The sequence below is a fragment of the Ursus maritimus genome, unplaced genomic scaffold (genome assembly GCF_017311325.1).
Source record: "Ursus maritimus isolate PB19 unplaced genomic scaffold, ASM1731132v1 scaffold_6, whole genome shotgun sequence".
In the NCBI taxonomy this organism is placed as follows: domain Eukaryota; kingdom Metazoa; phylum Chordata; class Mammalia; order Carnivora; family Ursidae; genus Ursus; species Ursus maritimus.
In genome coordinates this window covers 58326076-58339814 of record NW_024426774.1, presented here as the reverse complement: position 1 = coordinate 58339814, position 13739 = coordinate 58326076, and the positions used below count along the sequence as shown (strand labels likewise).

Below are 13739 nucleotides of genomic sequence, written 5' to 3'. Positions count from 1 at the left end.
TTTATTTATTTATTTATTTATTTATTTATTTATTTATTTATTTTAAGATTTTATTTATTTGACAGAGAGAGAGCCAGCAAGAGAGGGAACACAAGCAGGGGGAGTGGGAGAGGAAGAGGCAGGCTCCCAGCGGAGCAGGGAGCCCGATGCGGCACCTGATCCCAGGACCCTGGGATCATGACCTGAGCTGAAGGCAGATGCTTAACCAACTGAGCCACCCAGGTGCCCTATGGGAAGGTTTTTAATTATGATTTTAGTAGCTGTAATATTGTACTATTCAAGTCTTTTATTTCTTCTTGAATCTGTTTGATAACTTGTGTCTTTGAAGGAATTTCTCCATCTTATCCAAGTTGTCAAATTTATTGGCATAAAGTTGCTTATGGTGTTTTCTTATCCTTTTCTGTCTGAAGGATCTGCAGTGATGTTCCTCTTTCATTGATGATATTGGTAATTTGTGTTTTATCACTTTTTTCTTGACCAGTTTAGCTAGAGGTTTATTTTATTGATCTTTTCAAGGAACCAGCTTTTGATTTTATTGACTTTCTCTATGGTTTGTTTTATATTTCACTGGTTTTCACTCATATTTAGTATTTACTTCCTAGTAATTACTTTAGACTTACTTTCCTTTTCTCTCTTTTTTAGCTTCTTAAGGAACTTAAATCATTGGTTTTTTTACTTTTCTTCTTTTCTAATATAAACATTTAAAGCTGTAAGATTTGCTGTCAGCACCACTTTAACTATTTCCTACAGACTTTGCTATGTCTTGTTTTCATTTATATTCAACACAGAATATTTTCTAATTCCCCTTATGGCTTTTTTATTTGCCCCATGTATTATTTAGTAGTATGTTGTTTAATTTCCAAATATTTTCAAACTGTCCAGATATTTTTCAGTTACAGGTTTCTAATTTAATCCCATAATGGTCAGAGAACATACTCAATGTGGTTTCATCCCTTACATTTTATTGACACATGTTCTAGATGTGCATGAAAAGAATATGACTTCTGCTGTTATTGGTAGAGTGGTCTATAAATGTCAAGACAGGTTCGTTTGGTTGTCTGTTACAAATCTTCTATAATCTTGCTTATTTTCTGACTGCTCATTTCTGACTTCTTGTTCCATCGATTAGTAAAAAAGAGTTGAAATCTCTAGCTATAATTAATTTACGTATTTTTCCTTTTAAGTCTACTAGTTTTTGCTTTGTGTACATTAGAGCTTTGTGATTAGGCATGCATTTATAGTGTATGGACGCTTTCATCATTATGATATATTCCTCTTTGTCTACAGTAAAATTGCTTGTCTCGAAGTCTATTTTGTTTGGTGTTAATATAATCACTGTAGATTAGTTTACTATTTGGATGGCATATCTTTTTTGCTATCGTTTTATTTTTAACCTCTTTGTGTTTTCTAATTTAAAGTGTGTGTCTTGTAGGTAGCATGTTGTTGGAAATTGCTTTTTTTATCCAGTTGGACAATCGTCACCTTTTGATTGGAGCATTTATTCTATTTATACTTAATGTGTTTAATGATATGGTTCTATTAGTTCTGCCTTTTGTTTTTTTGTGGGTTTTTTTGTTGTTGTTTTTTAAATTTTAAGTAGGCTCCATGCCCAGAGTGGAACCCAACACGGGGCTTAAACTCATGACCCCAAGATCAAGACCTGAGCTGAGATCAAGAGTGGGATGCTCAACTGACTGAGCCACCCAGGCGCCCCTAGTTCTGCCATTTTGCTGTTTACTTTCTAATTGTCTCAAATGTTTTTGCTTCTCTTATTTTTCCTTTCCTGCTTTTTTTTTGTACTAAGAAAATAATTTTAGTGTATCATTTAAGTTATTTTACTGGCTTTTTAGTTATATTTCTTTACATTTGGTTGTTCTAAGGATTACAACATGATCTTCAACCTATCACAATCTACTTGAAGCTAATAAGAATTACTTGAGGTCAAATATAACCTTAAAATAATATAGTTTCCTCAGCTTCCCCTTCTTTGTACTATTGTTATATATTCATATATATTATATATAATTGTGTTAGGGTTATGATTTTTGCTTTAAACAGTAGTATGTCATTTAAAGAATGTGGGGAACAAAAAAATATGTATATTTAGTCTTTTATATATATCTACATATTTACTATTTTTTTTATATCTGAGTTATCAGATGTGATGTTAATTTCTTTTATTCTGAAGAACTTTTATTAGTTCCTATAGTGCAGGTATACCAGCAATAAATTCTTTCATTTTCACTTATCTGAAAATGTCTTTATTTCACTTTTTTAAGATTTTATTTTTAAGTAATCTCTACACCCAACCTGGGGCCTGAACCCACAACCCCAAGATCAAGAGTCATATGCTCTGAGCCAGCCAGGCACCCCTCACTTTTGTTTTCTAAGTACAGTTTTCTTCAATATGGAATTCTTGTTTAACAATTATTTTTTTCTTTTAGCAGTTTGTGTTTCATTCCAATATCTTCTGTCCTCTATTATTTCTGATGAGAAGTCAATCATTGATATAATTGTTCCCCTGTATATAATGTGCCCTTTTTATCTTGATTCTTTGAAGATTTTATTTTTTACTTCCTGAAGCCTGACTATGATATGCCTAAGTGTGGTTTCCTTTGTGGCTATCTTACTTGGTCTTTGTTGAGCTTCTTGGATCTGTAAATTAAGGTTTTAAACAAAATTTGGGGAGCTTATAGTCATTATTCCTTTAAGTATTTTTTCTGTCCCTTTCTCTCACTTATCTTCTGGAACTCCAATACATGTATGTTAGACCTTTTGATATTCTCCCATAGGTTTCTGAAGTTTTCTTTTTCTTCATTCTTCTCTTTATTTTTTGGATCGGATAATTTCTAATGCTTAACTTCACATTTCACTGATATATTCTCCTACCATTTCAGACTTTCTCTTGAGCCCATCTACTAAATATTTCAATTATTGTTCTTTTCAGTTCTAGAATTTCCATTTGGTTCTTCTTTTATAGTTTCCATGTCTTTGTTGAGATTTCCTATGTGTTTATTCAATAACACCATTTTCCCTTCCAACATATTTATAATAGTTGTTTTGAAATAATTGTGGGCTAAATCCAGTATATAAGCTCTCTCAGAACCAGTTTCTATTGACAGTTTCTTTTCTGAGTGGGTCATACTTTTCGGTTTCTTCATCTTGTAACTTTTGGTAGATTATCTGTGCAATTCTGAAATCTGTTTTGTTTTCTGAGGATTTTTGGATTTTTTGCTCTAGTAGGCAGTTAACTGGCCTGACCCAAACTGCAAAATCTGTCTCCCTCATGATAATGTAGTGAACGGTGTCTCTGCACAGGTTTTTCTTATCTGGTAACTGCTACTGTTTTAGCCTGACCCCCAGGGTCATACCAGCCTGTGTAGTTTTAGTAGTCAGGCAAGGTTTTGGACAGACTTTATATTCAGATTTGGGGGCTTACCTGCTTAGTGGTTTCCTTGCTTTGTGGGTTCCCCCTAGATTTCTAGTTGTTTTTCCAGTCCCAGGTAAGTCTCCTGGTGTCAGAAGCTTGATCTCTATGCATTTTGGGAAAGCATTTAATCAAAGGCACAAGAAACTCTGATCTCTCACCAAGAACAATTCTGTCTTGCAAGGGTCAACACCCCGACCTAATTCTTGCTTGCCTGTTTAGCTGGATTTCCTTGGGTCTCCCATATGCTTTCATAATTTAAGACTCATTTGAGCAGAGTTTATAGTCACATTTTAGATCTCAAGTCTTTTGTGACTTTCTTCCAAAATTCCCCCTTAAACTTCCAGCTTCTCTGACTTTGAATTCTGTCTTCTTTGTCCTGGAACTCATAAGGCTGTAATTTTCCTCCCTTGGCTCAAGGTATTGGAAAGTGCCCTCAGGCAGAAAGCCATAAACTCACAGTTCTCACCTTATGCATCTTTTTTTTTAAGTTTTTAATTTTAATTCCAGTATAGTTAACATACAGTGTTAGATTAGTTTCAGGTGTACAATAGAGTGATTCGACAATTCTTTTTTTTTTTTTTAACATTTTATTTATTTATTTGAGAGGGAGCCTGAGCAGTGGGGGTGAGGCAGAGGGAGAGGGAGAAGCAGACTCTCTGCTCAGCAGGAAGCCTGATATGGGACTCGATCCCAGGATCTGGGATCATGACCTGAGCCAAAGGCAGCCACTTAACTGACTGAGCCACCCAGGCACCCACGATTCAGCAATTCTGTACATTACTCAGTGCTCACCACCGTAAGGTACCCTTTAATCCTCCTCTCCTCTTTCACCCCTCCCACTCACCCACGTCCCCTCCTTATGCATCTTTTAAATGTAAACACTCAACCTTCTACCTCCCTTTGATTTTTTGCCAGTACCTACAGATAATGGTTTATAATATTTTTGTTCTGTTTTTGTCATTGTTTTCTTTGGAAGGAGCTTATCTTCACATTCCATTATCAAATCTCATCCTGTCATGTCTATTAGCAATTTTATAACACTTGTTTACCTCCCATTTTAACTATAAACACATGTCAGGGACTCAGGGCTTGTCAGGGGGCAAATAAACCTATCTAGATTAATACTCTTTTTATTTTATTTTATTTTATTTTATTTTATTTTATTTTATTTTATTTATTTATTGAGAGAGAGAGAGAGCGCGCGAGCATGAGTGGGGGAGGGGAGACAGAGGAGAAAGTATCTTAAGCAGGCTGCACGCCCATCCCAGCGCCTGACTTGGGGCTGGATCTCAAGACCCTGAGATCAATGACCTGAGCTGAAATCAAGATTCGGACTCTTAACTGACTGAGCCACTTGGGCATCCGTTTTTTTGTTTTTTTGTTTTTAGTATCTTAAAGGTTATCTTCCTTGTAGCACATTTTCCATTTGTGGTAGTAACATAAAGTTTCCCTTTTAAATGATAGAGCAAAAATTGCACAGGTTGTATACAAATACTTGATATTTGGGAAAGTGAGCTAATGTACTGTCCTTATATTCAAACATTGATTTGAGAGAAATGCTTTTCCCCTCCTTCTTTTCTCTTCCTCTCCTTTCTCCTCTACACTGTCAGCCAGAATAAATTCAGAATATTGATTGTAGGAATGCACTTGTCCAGAATACAATTTGTCCCAAATCTGCTTCCTCCCAAGATCATTTCTATCCCATCTCCATTTTTATCCTCATAGCCCCACCTCCTCCCCAAGCAAAAGACGTTTTAAAGATTTTTTTGTGGGTTCACTTATTCCAGTCTCAAAATGTGTTTTTCTGAGTTATAGTTATTTTTATATATATAAAAATTTGGAATTAGGTGATGGCTCCACTATTGAATTAGATTCAGAGAAATATGTATAGTTTTTCCCAACACTTTCGACATCTAGTTTCATTGGGGCTTTGAATTCATTGCCCTGATTTTTTCCCCCAAAGTTTTTCATCAAGTAGAAAGAAGAAAAGTAATTAAAATGAACTCCTGTAAAAACACATTCAGTTTGACTTCTCCATATATGTACTTTTTATTTAGAGGTAATTCATTAGTTTTAAGAAACAATTTTTTAATGGTTTTATTGTTTTATTGTTTATAAGTAAGTAACAAGTGCATTGGAGAAGTATGTGAGACTAACATTGACTTTCTGTTGTCAGGGAAAAAGGAAAAGCCAAAGAAGTTCACAAAACAACCAAAAAAGCAGATGTCTTCACCCTGTGGTCAGAAGAAAGAAAAGGCATTAGAGAAGGTAGCTCTAAATTATCCATTACTGTTCTAAAGTTCATATTGAGAAATAAGCAGGCAAATATAGCCAAGAAAAATCTGAAGAAGAGTAAAAATATATCACAGTAGAATGCTAGCAGTATAAAAATGAAATTCCATAAAAACTGAGATTAAAGATTTCCAAGATGTATCGATAGGTGAGAAGAGGAAAGTGCTCAACAGTATGTATATTGGCATAGTCTAACATTTCTGTAGCATGCGTAGAAGAATATGTATGTCTTTCTCTATATATGCATGAAATATCTGAAAAACTGCATAGGAAGTTGATAAGGACTGGTTGCCTCTAAAGAAGGGAATTGAATGGGGAACAGAGACTTTTTACTATTGTGCTATTTGTAACTTTTGAATTTTGAACCAATATTACTTATTCAAAAATAAGATGGACTTTGAAATAAGAAAAGTAAGTAGACTTTATAATTTTTAAATGAATTACATTTTATGACCTTTTAAAATAATTCTTATTTCCCATACCTTTGAAGGAAGGGGTAAAAAGCCAGGTAGGAATAAGAAGATAGTAGTAACCACATTTGACTAAAAGAGAAACCATGGATTCCAAAAATGTATGAAAGGCTGGGTTGAGACAAGTTCCACACAATTACACTGGACAAGTTGTATATTCATCTACATACTAAGTACCACAAGCAATCAAATGGGTGAATTATTATTATTTTTTTCAAGTGGGTGAATTCTAAAAGATTGCATAAGCTGGGCTGCTAGGTCAGTCAAATAAAGCTGGGTTCAAATTCTAGGTCTGTATCTCTTTGGACAAGTTTCTTAACTTCTCTGAACCTGTTTTATTATAGAGATAATTATGGCAGCTGTCTCATGTGGTTATTGCAAGGCTTAAATGAAGTAATACTTGTAATGCTTTTGGTACAGTGTCTTGAACTCAATAAATGTAAACTGCTTTTTATTATTAACTATAACACTAATCAGTAAATGTGTTCTAATTGGACCTTAATGTTGTCTACTCTTTTTTAGTCAACCTCTAGAGATGTGTCTCCTTTCATGTGAGTATTGCTCCTTAATCCAATCAGATATCCACTCTCAGAGCATCAATGCTGATTTTTGCTTAATTTTTCTAATAGTGTGAGTATGCAGAAGAATAAATGGGATGCCACAAGATCCTTGAGATTCAACCAGGATGCACAAAGGGAAGATGGTAAGTTTTAATATGTACATAATGTACAAATCAGGTATAAATAACAATGATAGGAATCTTTCATTTTATGAAGTATGCTGAATAGCTTAGAAAGTTGCAACTAGAATAAAGCCCAGAATTCTCACATTCCCTTAGAAATCAACCAGAATTTTTATTTGTTTGTTTTTTGTTTGTTTGTTTGTTGAAAGACGGTGGGGAAGGGGGGGTGGCCAGAATCCCAAGCAGGCTCCTCTCTGAGCAGAGCCCCATGTGGGTTTCGATCTCATGACCCTGAGATCATGCCCTGAGCTGAAATCAAGAGTGGGACACTCAACCAGCTGAGCCACCCAGGCGTCCCTCAACCAAAGTTTTATTAGTAGACAATCCCAGCAGATAATGTACTGTTTTATACAGCTGTGGTTTGGAGGTGTGAGGCTGACTGCTGCCCATTACTTGCACTCTAAAGATGACTGACTATCATGTTTTAGGTTGGTTTACAGTAGCCTTAAAAGCAGCACAGTTGTCTGTATATGAGCCATGTGCTACTTGCTGCCTAAAGTGCTTCAAAGATAAATAAGTGTATGTGTCTGTAAAATAGTATCCAATGATATTTTCATAAATTCCTGATAGCTGAAGTGTTCTTTAAGAAATAAAAGTTATAAATCATCCTCATAAAAAGTCAGGTGTATTATTTTTTACCTCCAGATCAGCGGCGGATGTCTGAAATTACAGGGCACCTAATAAAGATGAGATTGGGTGATCTGGACCGAGTCAAGTCAAAGGAAGCAAAGGAAGTAAGAATTACATGCTGTTGTGCTGTGCTTGCTTAGATATACCTTCCTACTTTATTTTTATCATGAGGTGTATAAAAATGTTTTAGGCAGAATTGAAAAGACCAATTTAAATACTTTAATATATTTTTATATCCTGTCCCAGTTAGCTAATTGACTCACATAAACGTTCTCCATGTTATTATCCATGGCCCACGGGTCCTCTGTAGCACACGCAATAAAGTAGGTTATTGCTGGAAGTGTAATGTCACACCAAGAATAGATTAACCATGAATTGCTGACCAAATGCTGACTACCCAGAGGGTGACTTTTTTGAAGTTGCTGATTTCAGTCAACTCTGTGGGTGTGCTTAGATATTATTTCTAAAATAAGATGTCATCTTGCTGAAAACAATGACTAGAAATACCTATGTTCTTACTAAAAGTATGTATTAATCATAACACTATATATTAACATTAGTATTGGTATTATGTATTTATAATTACTCTTGCCCTAATTCTTTTATTTAAAAATTTACTTCCCTATAAAACTTCCAAAATCTTTCTTTTTTTAATTTTAATTACATATAGTTAACATACAGTGTTAAAACTTCTAAAATCTTTGTGACCTTGGTTAGGCAAATATTTCTTAGCTGTGACACCAAAAACATGATCTATAAAAGAAAAAACTGACAAATTGGACTTCATCAAAATTTGAATGACACTATTTTTGAGTGTCACTTTTTTTTTGAAAGACGCTATTAAGAAAATGAAAAGATAAGCCATAATGTATGAGAAAATAGTGTAAAACACTTACCTAGTGAAGGATTTGTGTCCAGAACATATAAAGAACTCTCAAAACTCAATAATAAAATAAATATTCCAATAAAACTAAATGGGCAAAAGATTAACCAGACACTTCATGAAAGAAGGGATACAGATAGCAGATAAGCACACAAAAAGATGTAACGTCATTTGTCATTAGGGAAACGTGAATTAAAACCTCAGCGAGATACCTCTGGATACCAACAAGAATGTCTAAAATGAAAAAAAAAAAAGTGCTGGCCAGGATGGAGAGCAACTGGAACTCTCATATAAAGCTAGTCGGGATGCAAAAAGGAATGGCCACTTTGGAAAACAGTTCGTCAGTTTCTTATAAAGTGAAACATTTCCTCACCGCAGAGATCAGTTCACACGTGTTTATAGTGGTTTTATTCAGAATTGCCAAAAACTAGAAACAACCTGAATGTCCTTTACCTGGTAAATGAATAAACAAACTGTGGTACATATAAAAAAGAAAGAACTACTGATACATCAGCAACATAAATGAATCTCCTATACATTATGCCGAGCAAAAGAAGCCATATTGAAAAGGTTCCAGACTGTATGACTTACTTATATAATGTTTTGGAAAATGCAGAACTATAGGGGCAATAAAACAGATAAGTACTTTCCAGGAACTAATCGTGGCAAATGGGTTGCCTTATGAGAGACACAAGGGGATTTTCTTGGGGTGTTTGAAGTGTTGTATGTCTCCCTTTTAATGATGGTTATACTACTGTATGCATTTGTCAGAATTCAGAAATGTACACTAAAAAGGGTGAATTTTACCATATGTAAAATTATTCACATAAATTATAATTCAGAGAGACTGAATTTTAAAAATCAAAATAAAATTACTTCTTAGCTAAAGAGTAATGTCATTTTTATAAAGCAGAGCTTCTATCGATTCCATTAAAATAACAACTTCATTTTGCCCCTTTACTCTGTAGTTTGCAGGAGGTATTTATTCCAGACTTGAAGCGCAAATCAAGGCCTCAGTGCCAGTCACTGCACGGCAAAGCAGCTCAGAAAAAAATACAAGGTAAATCAGCATAAACAAATTCAGAATGCCACTGGCTTTGAAATGATTTCCTTTTTTTCTTTCCTTTTTTTTTTTGTAAAGATTTATTTATTTATTTTTAGAAAGAGAGAGTGCAAGCGACCGGGGTGGGGGGGGGGGGGCAGAGGGAGGGAGCAAGAGAGAATCTCCTGCAGACTCCCCACTGAGCATGGAGCCCCACACAGGACTCGGTCCCAGGACCCTGAGATCATGGCCTGAGCCAAAATCAAGAGTGGCCCGCTTAATCAACCGACTGAGCCACCAGGTGCCCTGTGATTTTCTTTTTTTAGGGACAATCATATGAACACTAGCAGCACATAATTGGAGTTTGTTTGGTTTGTTTCAAAGATTAGATCATCAGGACATTAATCAGAACCAGATTTTAACTTAAACTTAAGGCTTATTAAGGTCATAAACACAAAATTTAATGAAAGTTAGTTTTTTTAAGTTTTCTGTTGATTGAATCAGCTCTGTTCTGAGCCAGCTGCAGATAGGAATGTAAACTCTATTGCTACTGTGAATTAGTAGAATTTCATACTGTTTATAGCTTAAATATTATTTATTTAAATCATTGAAGTCTTTCCTGTTCCTTATTTTTTTTTCTCTTAATGAAGTCTAACTTGTTGGATCCTCTGTCATTTTACATCACAAATTTTCTTTTAAAGATTAACAGTTACTGAGATTGGGTCATTAATACTACAGATCCAAATGCCTTATCAGAAGTTCCGAAATCCAGAAAGCTCAGAAAGCCAAAAAGACTTTTTTATACACTTGTGGCAACTCAAACCCAAACTGAGCTACTATAATGCTATTTATAGTTTTTATTTATCTCACTGAAAATGAATGTTCATTTGTTTCACTGAAGAAGCATTAATGTGTTTGATTATAGGGCACTGCTCCAATCCATAATATACAATATATGTACAATATTATCTCCCCTGCCCCCCAAAATATCTGAATTCCAAAATATGTCTCACTCCAAGAGTTTTTAAAAATGGGTTATGGACTACGTGAAGTTTCATTAAATTTTGATACTGTCAAGCAAATGTAACCTAAAGCAACAGCAAATTCCTACTGTTTTAGAAGCACCTCTGACCTTCTTTTCTATTTAAAAAAATCTAGGTCTAAAAACCGTTTTGGTCCAGGGCGTCCTGCATGAAGCACCTTAACTGTAACTAAAAAGACAGAAGACACACCTCTGGACATCTGAAATTGCTCACCTCTTGAAGATCATCAGAACAATGACTTCTAAATGTTTTAAGTTATTTATTAATTATTCTTGCAAACCACATAAAGCATAGTGCTGAGGAGAATGTATAGTTAGGTCTTCTGACATCTAATTGTAAATATGAAACTTCTTAAATCTGATTTTCCTTTAATGTGATGCTCGGCTCTGTGGAAAATTAGTATTTTCAAATTTGCATAGTTAAGACTCCTTATATTTGTTATCCTTTATTTATTTGGAAGAGAAGAGGCCTAAGCTCTCAAATAGCTAAGATTTTTTAAGACCTTAAAAAATTAAGGGAACACAGCTGGTGGTGCTACTGTGCATGTCTTTTGGGCTGTAAATCTTGGGATAGCATTGGGAACTGCAACTTGTGTGATGAAACGCCCAGTGATGCTGATTTTAAGTTTGCATGAATATTAACAAGTGACAGTTCTCAAGATTGCATTAAGTAAAGTTTCAAGGTGGAGGTATTTCCTTTGTTGGGCAGGAGGGTCAGTTTTTTTCAGGATTATTCCATGGAAAGCACAATGTTAATCCAACTTGTTTTTCTTTCGGTTTTTATTTCTTGTCTGTTGGTTATCTGAGCTGAAATTACTGATTATTACCTCTTCTTCTGTGACACTAGTGCCATTCTGAATCTGTTAAAATAACTACCAGTAGTTTAGGATAGTGAATCATTTCGGTTGTATGAAACACCCACTGTGCAGTTCTCAGGGCTCTAAAACTTAACCATATTTCTAAAGCCATTCAAATAGCCCCTTCAAACAGTTATTGACTTTAGCAATGTCAAGAAGGAAACATTCCCAAATACATTTGATGGGTGAAAAATGGCATACATTCAGTAGAAATCAAACTAAATTCTATTTTATAGATCATGTTTTAATTTTTCTAACCAAGCAGAAAGAGTGCTCAGGGAAAATTTGTTCTGAACCATAAGCATATAAAAATTTATGTGCTTGGAAATTACTTGTATGTAGGCCTCTGAAAAACTTTAAGATGCACTGTTTCTATTTTCTGTATTCATTTGTCTCATTATTGGAATTTTCAAATTATTTAGAGAACAGGCTTTGATAATGTGTGACAGAATGGCAGTTTCTATGAAATGTTGAGGTGTTAAATTCAGTTAACACATACAGAAATCATTTTAAGAGAGTTAAGTTAGTTGATAAATGAAGCTAGATGTTATTTGATGTTATATGTATGGCTTTTCCAAGTTTTTTGAACTTCTGTTCGCAAATTTTGTTCCAGTTTAGATATTTTTCAATTGTTTGATATTTTTGAAATAGATTATAAAATTTGTATTTTCAAAAGAAAATGTTTTATAGTACATGATCTGTAAGTTCTGTTATAAATACCAGAGTCTTGTTCCTTTTACTGTATTCTCTAAAAGGATTTAGGCTTTACATGTTATATAGTGTGGCGATGGTCACAACTGGAAGAGAAGGATGCTCTTTAGATTTTTAGCTAATGGTAAAAAAGGCAAATTGCTTCTCCCCTGTGAGGACTGTACCAGTGAACTGATTTTTACAAACCAGAATTTATCGGAATTTGATTCTCTTCAGAATATGCTTTTTATTTTGTTAATGTCTGTAATACATAGCACAGGTACCAAAAACATTTTCATCAAACTCTTAATAGTATTTCTTTTGCCAAATACTTTGGAAGGGTTTTACCTTACATTAATTCTGAATTCACATGTCTTTAATTGAAATAAATGTTAATGACAAAAGTTGTTTGAAAAATCCCTTGATCTGAATCACTCCATCTTCTCAGAAGAAGTCTGGGTGGGCTCTAGAGCACAGGTTTTCACGAAAAAATTAGCTCCGTTACAAGGTGTACTTTATACATTTTAAGATTGTTTATTTTTTTAAAAGATTTTATTTATTTGAGAGAGAGAGCACGAGAGGGGGGAGGGTCAGAGGGAGAAGCAGACTCCCTGCTGAGCGGGGAGCCGGATATGGGACTCCATCCTTGGACTCCAGGACCATGACCTGAGCTGAAGGCAGTTGCTTAACCAACTGAGCCATCCAGATACCCCCTTAAGATTGTTTTAAATGAGGTTATCCTGGTTAAGATTCAGCCCAATATTTAAGGGACAAAATATTGCAGAAAAGATTATCTGGTAGCAGAGCTTATTCCACACTATTGCATCATGTTGTTTGTAATTTTCCCTCTTCAGAACATTCAGCCAGATATTGTGAGATGTGCTAATTGCTTTGGAAGCTGAGGCTAAAGCCCTATTATGCAAATCTGCTAAGGGCAAATTTTAATGTAAAAACAACAAAAAAATACCTTTCACATCTAATACCTGAGATTAATTCTTCAGCTATCCTTCAGCTATTCATCGAGCAACTATTTTGAGTCTCACCTTTTTGTACCTCCTAGGTAAAAAGTACTGGGATACCTAGCCAGTTCAATAGGCTAGCTCTCCCACTCTCATTTAAAGCTGATTTATTGGGGAAGATGATGTGGTGATCATACTATTCCCACCCTTTTGGGATTGTTGGAGGATTAAATGATTTAATAGATGTAAAACAACTAGGACAGTACTTTCTGGCTTTTAGTAAGCCCTCCATCAACGTTAACTGTTATTGTTGCATTGTTATTTTAATATTTGGAAGGTAGCCTTAAATTCTTTAAGATGAGAGTTTTATATCCCTCTTCCTATATTTTGAATCGCTGAGAATGGTCGGAGTGGGTGTGGTGTGGGTGTGTATTTAGTGCAAAAAAGAAAAGAGGCGCCTAATTCTTTGGTGGTTGTTGTGGAAGGTCTTGTCATTATTTAGACAAAGTTAACAGCATTTGAGGGAGGAGCTAGGTAGGAAAACTATTTCCCGATATTGTTAGTGACCTATACTGTTTTCAGAGGTTTACTGAAGGAGAGAGAGTGAGAGCTGCAGATAGAGCAGCCCTCCTTCCAAGACGTATCTTTTCTTTTCTTTTTTTAAATTTATTTGACACGGAGAGAGAGGGAGAAAGCAAGCAC

The 13739-nt window shown here is 34.9% G+C and overlaps 1 protein-coding gene across 1 annotated transcript in view; it reads left to right on the top strand.

Annotated features, from left to right (window-relative positions):
* The window catches only part of SANBR (SANT and BTB domain regulator of CSR), a 56401-nt gene extending 43914 nt beyond the window's left edge, over positions 1-12487 (top strand). Inside the window, exons 16-21 of the mRNA XM_040623444.1 lie at positions 5607-5698; positions 6715-6743; positions 6822-6895; positions 7580-7668; positions 9416-9507; positions 10648-12487. Of these exons, the coding sequence (XP_040479378.1) occupies positions 5607-5698; positions 6715-6743; positions 6822-6895; positions 7580-7668; positions 9416-9507; positions 10648-10684 (413 nt within the window). The 3' untranslated portion in view covers positions 10685-12487. The remainder of the gene's footprint in view (positions 1-5606; positions 5699-6714; positions 6744-6821; positions 6896-7579; positions 7669-9415; positions 9508-10647) is intronic.
* Positions 12488-13739: the final 1252 nt, after the last annotated feature.